General features: G+C 36.9%; 1 protein-coding gene across 1 annotated transcript in view; it reads left to right on the top strand.

Moving 5' to 3' along the window:
• Nucleotides 1–7,696, top strand: part of LOC121315921 (calcium/calmodulin-dependent protein kinase type IV-like) — a 93,775-nt gene extending 86,079 nt beyond the window's left edge. Inside the window, exons 8-11 of the mRNA XM_041250535.1 lie at nt 1,749–1,824; nt 4,996–5,122; nt 6,388–6,540; nt 7,048–7,696. Coding sequence (XP_041106469.1) covers nt 1,749–1,824; nt 4,996–5,122; nt 6,388–6,540; nt 7,048–7,212 — 521 coding nt within the window. The 3' untranslated portion in view covers nt 7,213–7,696. The remainder of the gene's footprint in view (nt 1–1,748; nt 1,825–4,995; nt 5,123–6,387; nt 6,541–7,047) is intronic.
• The last annotated feature ends 4,948 nt before the right edge of the window (nt 7,697–12,644 follow it).

The raw sequence follows: 12,644 nt of genomic DNA, 5'->3' as shown, positions 1-12,644 counted from the left end.
CAAGTCAAAGCAGCATTTTAATTGATTTTTTTTTAAGAAACTAAAAAGATCAACGAGCATAATATCATTTTATATGAGCCCGAACTTAATGACTATAGGTGAGTTATCATGAGTGTCAGTATCCTGTCTGTTGTGTTTTATTAATAGAACAGAGTATCAGAATCTCTGTAATGTCTGGATACAGTTCTGGCAGTTCTGCTGTCCTACCAATGGTGACTGGAATTTACTAACAACATAGAATGCAACTTGCATTACAAAAAGGATTAACACATGAATCAGTCGTGTAATCCCGTTAACATCAACGTGTGTGCTACACATTGAAGGTGTTATTGTCCTGGCTAGTATATACAGTAGATGGGAGAATTGAACCACAAGGAGTGACATGGTGTGTGCTATCCAGTGAGTTAGGTGGTCTACCTAAGCATTAAGAGCAGCATCTCTGTAGTCTTGTTACTTTGATTTAACCATTAAATCACACTGCCTCTTAACATTATCATCTGACATCTATCATGCTACACTTCAGCTACCAGCTGTCATTTATACAAGGGTGGTATCTTCTTGTTGCAGCAATCTCTTGGAAAGGGTTCAAGACTTGTTTATGCTGCTGATTAGGGGAGTTGTGACTGTTTTAGCAGAGAGAATATATTCTGAGGGCAGCAGATCAAAGATAATTCAGACAGTTAACTGCAGAAATCAGTTCCTTCAGGCCTGGTGTCTACCTTTTTATTAGAAAAAAAAAAGATTTCTTACCAGCTAGTAGTAGTAATAATAATAATAATATTGATAAAGAACACATTTTTGTTTTGGATTTATTGGTTGGGGGTGGAAAGGGACACAGTTGTTCCCCTAATGTAGACAGCAACTAGTTTTGTAAACAAAATGAGGTGTTGACACTAGTCCAGCGAACAAAAAGTGGTGCCTAATTGGATTGAGAAGATAACAAGCTGTTGCATGATAGGAGAAGGTAACGAGAGTCGTTGGCTGCATATTATGATACAAGTGCTTGTCAGAACTGTGAACTCCTGGCTATTTGTTACTATGGAAACAAAAGGAGACATGACAGTGATGAAGCACCAGGAAGAGTAATGCTGCATGGGGAAAAAAAAAACAAAAAAAACACCACCACATTGTATTATTTTCTACTCCCTGTCTCAATGTCTTCATCATAATCCTACTATTGCTTATTAGGAGGTAAAAATAAATTCAACTGTTTTGTGTGTGGATACCCAACCACTTTAGCTGTTACTGATGGGTGCAAATCCTTCCTGTGGTTTCCTGGACTGAGGTCTGTCTTACGCTGCAGCAGGAAAACCCTTCAGAAATCTGTTAGTTTGTCAATATGCAGTTTATGCCTCATATCCAACGTGTGTCATACATAAATCCCATACATTGTAAAATGGGTTCAAAGTAATAAACTGCACAGTGAAAGCTGAATTTATGGGTATGTCTGGTTGTTCAGATGGTGGTTTATCTGCTTCTGCCTGAATTTCAATCAGTTCTGTCATTTTGTGGCTTGTAAGAGCAGGTGACCATTAATAAATGTGTTTTTTTATTTTTCCCTTTCAGAAACAAATTTTGCGAAATACAATTTGGAGTATATAGCTTTGAAAATATAGCCCTGTGTTTCATTACAATCGCTAACTCTTCATTCCTGTTATTGTGTTCTGAAAATGTGCTTTAAACTTAGCATGCATGAAAAAGGTAAGAAATGCTGCAGTTGTAAAGCAATGTATTTTGTGTTCTTTCAGCTCCTGAAATTTTGCGAGGCACTGCTTACGGGCCAGAGGTTGACATGTGGTCTGTAGGAGTGATAACCTATATACTGTGAGTGAAGTATATACAAATACAGGGACAGAATCATACTTGTGTACACTTTTCACACTCATTTACTATCTTTGTAAAACAATAATAATTTAAAACTATAATACCAGTTTTCACTGGGTGTATTTAAGATGATCAGAGCCAGTTTTCAGATGTCCAGCTAGTCATGGTAGTTAAAAAAGGCAATTTTTAAGAAGAAATGCAAAGTCCTGATCACTGTAAAATTACATACAGTCAATCAAGTGTCCATGCCTAAATCTAATGATAAAATAATGTAGCTGATAGTAAGATAGTATGCACTGCTTATCATACCATGTCTGTAGATACTGTGTGACCAAAACAGAGCACCACCATACCTCCCACTTCCCAGTGTCCAGGAATACTGCCAAGTTAGTTTTTTTTTTTTTTTTCCTGACTGTAGGATACTACTTCTCTTTAATATCTAGGAACAACTTGTGTATAAATAACCAAACACACAGATCTACCTTTCCTTGTTCATAGTTCCACTGTATACTGTTTGTGAGTGACGTTCAGAATCTTGAGCAGCTTCTGTATCTGCAGTGAGAAACTCAGTACTGTTGCTAGCTCCATATGCTGTATGTGTGACGCATCTAAAGTGCTGTTTTTCCAATAGCTGCAGGGATGCCAAGGTCGGTTCTTGGCAAAGCATAAAATTAAAGAGGGATTTGAATGAGAATGCCTGTTTTCATTAGGTAGCAATTGGGCTCAACAATAGACCCATACTCAGGTCCGTCTGGACTGTTCTTAAAAAAAAAAAAAAAAAAAAAAAAAAAACAGCAAACACAGTTTAAAATGATCTATGGTGAAGCCTTACTAGCTGCTAAGAGATTTCCAGGTGGGAAATAAATCCACTTAAAAAAATTATAAAAAATCACAGAAAATAATAGCACAGTTGTATATAACAAGTAGACAATTCTGTTCTGTTAGAATAGAAAGTTACATTCCTGTGCTTTTTGTCCTGAGTTGTTGTTCATCAGCTGGAGCATTGCTACCATCATTTACCTGCCCACCATTCACTTAAAAAAAAAAAAAAAAAAAAAAAAAAAAAAATAGTAGTTTCCCAATAGCTGTCAGAACTGTGACAGTCAAATGAGAAACTTTTTATTTTTTAACATAGAGCAATGCGGTGGTCATGGCATGTTGTGTTATACTTTAAACGGATTCATCTACTGTGGCTATTGATGCAATATACAATCTAATCCAGAAATGTATGTGGCAGGAATTAACCATTTGGTTGTTTTGGATTTTCAGTCATTTTTGTTTTTAAAAATCATTTTCTTTATTTTACATTTTACATGGTACACCATTGAAGAACTATTATTAATTTAATGTACTGTACATTTTACCAAAGTTGAAGTACCTTGACAGAAAGCCATAAATAAACCTGGATGGTGGTAAATACAGTTTATATAAGAAATGACAGTGATTCTGTGTTATATATTGAATGAACATGTTAGATTTTTAACAACTCATGAGTGACCTCTAGTGGCAGACTTTAACTACAGCACTACTGTAAGTAACTCCACAAGGTGAAGCAATGAAAACACAAAAATAAATGCTTTTGCCAAATTCTGCATGATAGGTTTATAACAAGTACATTCTAAGTGCATTCTTTTTCAACATCGTATTAAAAACATACTGTATACCAGAAAATGTATACGGGAGCTAACAATTATTGCACAACTTTTCTACAATTACATACTCAATAAATAATTTAGCTACACTGACAAACATACTGTAGGGAGATAATTAGTTCTGTGTGTGTTTATTATTTGTCAACTTATTTTTCCTTCTGACACATTAGACGTAATTACATTGGTGTTCATTTAGCTTACTGTTGTAACAGATTGATGTACTGTAGAGCAGACTGCACTGTGTAGCCTAAATTGGGTTTTCGGCTGGTTTTGCTTGAGAAAATCAATTCGATTTTATAAATAGTGACTTCTGTTAATAAAGTGACACAATTCATAACAGTGGTTTCCATGTAGCCAGTACAAAAAAACCCCTCTTGTTTTAGGTCATTAAATATGGATTGTTATTTCTGGTTCTGTTCTGTATTAAAAGTATTGCAATTGTAAAATTCTGCTTGCAGTTAATATGGTTTTATATACATATGCTTCTATACATTCTACTTCATTTGGAATGTGCATCTGTTTCAAAGACAACAAAGTAAAGTAACTTGCAATATTCCGCTGTTAGGTCACTTCATGTGCTGAAACACTGTGTCACTCCAATGAAGAGACAACATATATTTCAAACAAGAAAAAGGGAGCCACTGAAACAATACGCTGTTAAGGGGAGCCAGTAAAAATGCTGCTAATGCAAATAAGAGGTAGAAAATGGATTGCGATTGAAACAAGAATGCAAATGTAAAAAAGCTTTTAAATATGTTTTTAAACAGGACACTTAATGAACAGTCATTGCAGTTTACAGCAGAAGTCATTTTACATAAATGCGTGCTGCCAGATTTGCTAACCTGCCTTGTGGGCTGATGCTCATCGAGCTTCCATTGATAGGAACTCAAGAGGAGCTTTGATGACATTGTTATGGCTGTGCTGTACTGAAATTGTTTCTAAAAAAAAAAAAAAAAAAAAAAAAAAAAACCCTCTGAAATTAAAGTGGGCACTATAGACTATAGCGGTTGCTCAACATGAAAAATAACTTTTTCCTTTTTCAGGCTAGTAAGTGTATAAAATGTTTTGACATTTGGATTTCTTTTTTACTAAATAGATTTGATTGAATCCAGAAACATAACATTTGTTTCTGAATGATAAACAACAAAGCTGCCATGATACTGTGTGCTATTTAATTAGGATTGTCAAACCCTTCTAATGTGTAAATTAAAACCACTTACTGACTCTCTCCATGAGTACGTATCGCAGGGTTCCAACAGACAAAGCATTTAGCCTTTGTAACTAGTTAGACCTGTATTATAGGGCATGAGTGGTTTTTATAGCAAGTTGACTGTATTTGATTCAGCTCATGTCTAATTTAGTACAATATACGATGTAAAATGTGCAGCTGCAGTGCATCTGGTTTGCAACACTTGGAGACAGATTAACAGGAAGAGACAAGCGTAAGTTCCTGTTGCCGTCAGCTACAGAGAAACATGAGTCATTTAACATTTTGTTTTGTTTTCTTTCACTTTGCAAGGCTTTGCGGGTTTGAACCTTTCTATGACGAAAGAGGTGATCAGTACATGTTCAAGAAGATTTTAAACTGTGAATATGACTTTGTCTCCCCCTGGTGGGATGATGTGTCCCTAAACGCCAAAGATCTGGTGAGTCGGAACATTTGTACTGTATGCTTGATCTCTTCATTCATTAATAAACATAAAATGCTGTTCTAGTATATACAGTCGTGACCATTCACCCCCTGACTTAATATATTATTTTTCAGGACTGTTTCTTAGGTTTGTAGGGTTTATTTTGACACTGTACATAGGTCTCTTTAAAATGAGACTTCGTGTGTCTTTCACCAAAAGAAAATAACCCTTCCTAGTCTTAAAGTGTACTTGATGATAGTTGTTGCAGAGCTGCAGTATGTATGTGTAACTACAGTATTTTAAAGTTGTGGTGTTTTTTTTTTTTTTTTTTTTTTTACTATGCAGTAGGTAACCATTTCCCCTGGTCACTGTCTTGTCAAGTGTTTGTGGCATATGATAACTTGCTTGTACAAGCCCCTCAAGTGAAAGGTTAGGTGGGTTTGTACGGCTGTAGTTTTAAGTCACGCTAGTGCTATTGCTCATTCCGTTAATGTCATCCACTTGATTGTCTGCACGGGGCATTATGCAAGCGTTCAAGTGCTGCTTTGGTTGTAGTCCTCGTTACTCCATATCATCATTACATTATCACCCAGCAGTAATATGTTAATGTAATATTTTTTCAAGTCTGCTATTGTGTTCCTTGTGCTGCTGCAGTGCTTTCTTGTACACTATCGCTGTTCCAGCCCTCAGTTTATTGAGGAGGTTCTTTAGTTGTATGTAGTCGGTGATCTGAGCTGTGCTGTCAACTGAACTGTGATGATTGTAGATCGTTTAAACAATTTTTATTTTGGTTCTTGGTTTTTTGTTTGTTTGTTAATTCAGTGTATACTAGTATTTCAAATATAATGCTTCAGATAACTGCTGCATCCTTGCGAGTTTGATCTGCAGTACAGCGCATGAAGTGATTAAATACCAGGAAGCAGAAACAGTATTCTATCTTGAACTTTTGAAATATTTCCACATTACAAATCCAACTGTAGAAAAAGTAGAATAAATGTCTTCAACAGTGGAAACTGGATGGAAACCTTTGTTAATGCAACTTTTCGTATGTAGAAATGTGAGCATTACTGCGGTCAGTCCCCTGGCATTGCGAGATGACGAGAGCGGGTTGATGACCAGAATGTCAGGTTAAAGTGAAACTATAAGATCAGACTACAGTGAAGTGTGCTGATCGTGCCTAATTGTTATGTATAATCTACTTGCGGTTTGAAGAACCCACTATAGAAATGCATTTTTTTAAATGGTTTGAGGGTTTTCTCTGTATGTTTTCTTTACTGCAGGTGAGGAAACTGATCGTGCAGGACCCTAAAAAGCGGCTCAGCACTTTCCAGACCCTGCAGCACCCCTGGGTGACAGGGACTGCAGTTAACTTTGCACACATGGACAATGCACAGAAGAAACTGCAGGAGTTCAATGCCCGCCGCAAGCTAAAGGTGCAGTAAAAACTTCATAAGCTGGCAGGTGGATAAAGTATGAATGCAGTTTCACTTCAAATGAAAGCTATTGCAATTATTTAAAAACAGAAGGATCAGCCCTGTTGCTAAAATGAGCATTTACTGTATAAAGACTTAATTTGACCCAGTGTAATTTTACTTTTTTTTGCATGTTTGATCCTAAAAACCAGGTCATAATTATCTGCACAATCTTAGATCTATCTATTACAAATCACAGCAATGGTAAATGGCTACAGTTTCACAACTTTATGTATTATACAAGTTGTAACTTGAAGCTGGCTGTAATGAATGAGAAATGCAGACTTGCTTCAATTTTACAACCAAGAGCTGAGCCAGCTTAACTCGCTAAAAAAAACAGCATCCTACTAACTCAACCAGGGCTGGCCATTGCTAACCTTTCCAACAACTGAAAATATCCTTAGAAATGTCAATACCTTTTTTTTTTCTTTTTTTTTTTATATATAAGTCTTGTCTGTTTCTCTTCAGGCTGCAGTAAAAGCTGTCGTAGCATCAACCCGCCTTGGAAGCGCAGGAAGTCACGGCAGCCATGACAGCAACAAGAACAGCCGCAATCACTCGTCCTTTCAAGGGAACGAAGCAGAGGCCCAGCAGCCACAGGAACCAGCACAGATAGAGAAGGAGGGCTTATAGGTCTCCCTGCCAACCCCTGCCTCAGAAAAGCCTCTGGAACCTGTCATTATAACTGTTGAGACTTTGAACGTTTTGGAGAAGTGGCATTGTTTTTCTTAATGAGATCATACAATAGTGGTCACAGCAATGAACAGGTTTGGAATTGTGACAATTCACAAGTGTGACACCTTATTTTCTAATGCATGGGGATGCTTTGTCAACAAAGAAAAATAACAAGCATGAGACTTCCAATGTGACATGTGAATGGGCACAATGTTATGAAATGCCAAGTGTTTAAAAACACACTTGGACCAGATTTTCCTTGCATTTGTTTATTTTAGGCTGCTTCTGGATTTCAACGGGTGATGAGTCTTTAATTTGTGCTTATTAGAATGCTTGTATTTTAATAGTATGTTTACCATTAATATACTGAAACACAAAAGAAACGCAACACTCATGGCTAATGGATTTAATCAAATATTTTAAACATAGATATCAAACAAAATCACAGAAAAATGTGAACAAAAATACAGATCAAAGAATCATGGTAAGAGTTCCATATGAAACGTGACACACTATCAAAATGAAAACATTACATAGTTAGTGTAGGGTATGACCTCCCTGAGTATTAACACAATCATGGCAGCGTTGATGCATAGATCTCTGTCTTCCAGGACATGGCCTGTCCCTCACAGAGCTGCTTTCCTGGTTTTTCTGGATTAGTCTGCTGATCGTTGAAGCAGAACATCTCATTCTCCAGGCAACTTCTCTCACAGACAGGCCACCTTCAATCATGCCGATAGCAACCAGATGATCTTCATTACTCAAGCGGGGCATGGTCGTATCTTTTGCTGTTCTTGCATTAATTAAAATCATGTCTTTTCGAATGGATATTTCTACAGATTCTTAATCAACTAATGTTGGCTATTTTAACTCAACTCAAATATAGAGCACCTGGCGTTTTTATGAAATCACATGACTTGAGCTCAGTATTTTGTTATCCGTAGGAACAATACTACTCAATCAACAAACCTATCTGCTCACTATTTAAAATGTAAATAACATTATGTATATACCCAATGAGCTATTAATGTAAAACTTAAGACTGTTGCATTTTCATTGTGTGTGTGTGTATATATATATATATATATATATATATATATATATATATATATATATATATATATATATGTGTGTGTGTGTGTGTGTGTGTGTATATATATATATATATATATATATATATATATATATATATATAGTAGACAGCATTGTATCTCTATATAGTAAGCATTCAATGATTGTTGCTGATGTTTTGTAAGGTATTGGAAATTGCTTTGGGTAGTTTAATATTTCAAACTGTTTACAGAACTGTAGTGTGTTAGATTTATATGCGAAATACATTCCATTAACTACAGAAGATGGAAAATTAATTATTATTCCGAATGGCCATGCAATTGTACCAATTCTTGATCTTGTAAAGAGAATGCCTTATTGTACCTTCACTGGTTTGTACATTGTATTAGTGACAACAAATATTAGTTCATACCTTATTACACTGATACTGTAAAGAGCTGTGTGTGAAAAACAGGGTTTGCTCAAAAAGACTAGATCTGATCTACAGCATTGTATTTAGCAGATTATGGAATTGTCATTATGTTCTACTGCAAGATATTTACAGAGCTTGTCTAGGCATTTTGTATGAAAACCTCAAAGATGTCTAATTTTCCATTTTTAATAAGCTCCCCTATTTGTTTTACTGCAGCACTAAGGGTTGCAAGGCACTGCAGGTCCAGTACAACAGAATTTTAATGTTTAGCAATCATGGCAAATACTGTACATTTGCTTCTATGGACTGCACTGCTTTTATTCTGGGTCTTTTTAAAAATGTACCACTCTGCTGTTCCTCAACTTGTGTGTGTGTATATATATATATTTTATGATATACCTGTATTTATTATGGCTAATGGGCTGAATGTCACAAAAATTGGGCAGCTTTTTTTAATGTATAATATTAACAACCAACCTGGTAAATGGGTGAAGAGCTAGCCTTGTGTTCTACGCAACTTATTTGCCGGTGTGTTTGTTTATTCTTTATTCCTATAGTCTTCAGGTAATGCGTGGTCGGGGTGTAATTGCATTTTCTCGTCTCTGACCGACCACTTTGATTTCCATACAGCGACTCAAACACGACTTTTAAAATTCTTCTTTTTTTTTTTTTTAAACCATGGGATGTCATGCTCCTAAGATTCAATATAAAAACAGTAATGAAAAAACTGGTTGGTTTGTTTGTGTTTAGCAGCATATCACTTGATTAAGAGGTCAGCAGGTGTAAATTAGGTGGACTAAACAAAGGGGTAATAAGAACGAAATATTGCAAAATCGTACTGGGGGAAAAAAGCCTAACAATTGTAAAAATGTAAAAAGACAGCAGTACAGCAAGGATATGCTAGTGTAGCAGCATAGTCCATTAAAGTTACAGTAATTTGCCTTTGCACTTGCTTCAAAATAGAGACTTCAGTTTTTAAATGCATATAAACTTGAAAACGACTGATGGACTACATGGAGACACCAACCTACTTAAGAAAAAAAAAGTTTCATGGTATACATACATACACTCAAACATATAATTCAATACAACTTCACACTGAAAATGACATTTTCCTGGTGAAAAAGTCCAAGGTTTGGGAACATATACCAACATGTTTCTTTACAGTACATACATATTTTAAATACAAGAAATGCTCATCAGCATTACATTTGTGGACCAGATTAACTATGCCTTTCTCCAGTACAAAGTTAGCACCAAACTTATGAGTCATTATGTGTGCGTACTCTAGATGCCCTAAATTGAAAGTGCTTTCTTTATTGCTGGTTTTTGAAAAAAAAAAAAAAAAAAAAAAAAAAAAAAGCGCAACGACAACTGGAAACAAAGGATTTCAAAGTAGTACCTTCAGTCACTATGTCTTTTAGTGTAATCATTTTCCACAACAAAATACACTAATTATTTTAGCACGTCATGCTCTGGAAGCAGAAACTGAACTTTACATTCAAGCTTTCTGCATTTTGGAGTAATTACCATTTAATGCCCTTTGGTATACTGGAATATACTGTAAATGCACTGGTCCCGTGTGTTCTGATCTGTGATCACAGCTTCTGTAACCCTAACACCACTCAACACTACTCGCCTTGAGTAAAAGAAGCCTTCCTTGATCCCCCTGCTGCTTTTTTTTTATACTAGAAATGTGCCTTTTCTTTTGGCTTGTCCCAAAACTAATGTAAAACACGGTTTCTGATATTTCCAGCAAGTGAGCCACAGTATCGCAGAATGGGAGTAAGCAAGAGTTATCGTAGGTTTTTCTATTAGGACAAACTTTTCTGTACAACATAACATACACGTCATCATTACCTGAAAAATAGGAGTGTTAAATCTGTGCGTAATATTGGAAGTCAATATTGTCACAACTTTGGTTGTGATCTGTGCTACAATCATATTTGCACTTTGACACCTGAATAATGTTGGTGTAGAAAACAAAACACTATTGAACTTGCAAGCATGCATACCATAAATATCAGATTCAGTAATCTGTCAAACCATTTTCTAAATACGCCAAAGGAAATGACTACTTTTATTTCCTGAGCAAGCACCATTAAATATTTTGCACCACTTTGCTGTAGTCTCCTTACCCAACATCCCTTTATTACCTGTGAATGGTACTTGGGATTTAAAATGTTTTTGGACTCACTGTTCTTGGTAAGTATTTTAAAACTTCAGGAGAATATTTCCTATTTTTAAACTTTGAACCATCCCTTATCTGCAGAATTAGAACAACTTCATACATTCTGATGACTTTTAAACGGCAGATGTGGAAATCTTTCTCCACAGACTGGCCTCAAACCAGGAGGCATTATCTAAGGAAACATATATATAGGTAGTGGACAAAGAATGGAAACACCTGAGTAAATGAGGGACACCAAATATATTGAAAGCAAGGGCTTCCACACAGGTGTGGGTCATGCATTAATTAAGCAAATAACATCCCAGCATGCTTAGGGTCATGTATAAAAATGCTAGACAGGCCTGGTTGCCTATAATTATGGCTAGCATGGCTGCAAGAGGAGACCTCAGTGACTTAGAAAGAGGGGTGATTGTTGGGGTGCGTTTGGCAGGAGCTTCAGTGACCAAGACAGCTCAACTTAGCTGATGTTTCACAAGCAACGGTGTCTAAGGTGATGTCGGTATGGAACTCCAAGGGAAAGACATCATCAGCAAAGGGCAACAGTGGGCGGAAGCGCATACTCCAGGATCTTGATATCCGTGCATTAATTCAAAGTGGAAGGCAAAACAGGCGAGCAACTGCAGATCAATTGACTGCAAATTTTAACCTGGGCCGCAAGCAGCCAGTTTCATCCAAAACGGTCCGCCGAGAACTCCACAGAGCGGGAAACCACAGTCGGGTTGCAGTGCACAAATCACTCATCACACCTGGCAATGCACGTTTGCGAGTCCAGTGGTGCAAAAAGCACAGGCAATGGACTACCGAGCAGTGGAGAAATGTGATATGGTCAGATGAATCATCCTTCACCATGTTCTCTACAAATGGACGAGTGCACGTATGGCGCCAAACTAAAGAACTCTACATCCCTGAGTGCTTGGTTACAACAGTGATGGGTTCTGGTGGTTCCGTAATGTTGTGGGGCGCATTTTCCTGGCATGGTTTGGGTGCACTCATTCCCTTAGAAGGCAAGGTCAATGCTAATCGCTACATAATGATACTGAGTGATCATCTTCACCCCATGTTGTAGCATTTCTTTCCTGCCAGGGGGATGTCTTCCAGGATGACAATGCCCCCATCCACAGAGCACGTGTGGTCGCCAACTAATGGTTTGATGAGCATAATACTGATATTATCCATATATCATGGCTTCTCAGTCACCAGATCTGAACCCAATCAAGCTTTTATGGGATATTCTGGAACGACGCCTGAGACAGCATTTTCCACCTCCATCAATCTGTCGTGAGTTGACTGACTTTCTCGTGGAAGAATGGTGCCGCATCCCTCCTGCAGAATTCCAGAGGCTGGTAGACTCTATGCCACAGCGCATACAGGCCATACTGGCCGTACATGGTGGCCCAACGCCCTATTAAGTGACTACATTGATGGTTCCATTTTTTGGTCCTATATATATATATATATATATATATATCTTCATGCTGACTTCTATTATGGAAATCTTCACAGAAAGAACTTATGGAATACGTTTTAATTAAAATCTTACTAGAAACCTGTCTGAACCAAAGGCTTCTATCAAACAGGATACATGCACACATGAAATGATATCCATAGAGCAGTATATCAAACACTGAAAAACATCTACTAGGTTTGTATGACCTACCCTGAGCTGTTTTGCATTGCTAGGGTTATGCTCCTTTAAAGAGTGTAGAACATTAGGAA

Source organism: Polyodon spathula, chromosome 1, assembly GCF_017654505.1.
Source record: "Polyodon spathula isolate WHYD16114869_AA chromosome 1, ASM1765450v1, whole genome shotgun sequence".
NCBI classification, from domain to species: domain Eukaryota; kingdom Metazoa; phylum Chordata; class Actinopteri; order Acipenseriformes; family Polyodontidae; genus Polyodon; species Polyodon spathula.
This window is presented reverse-complemented; position numbering and strand designations above follow the sequence as displayed.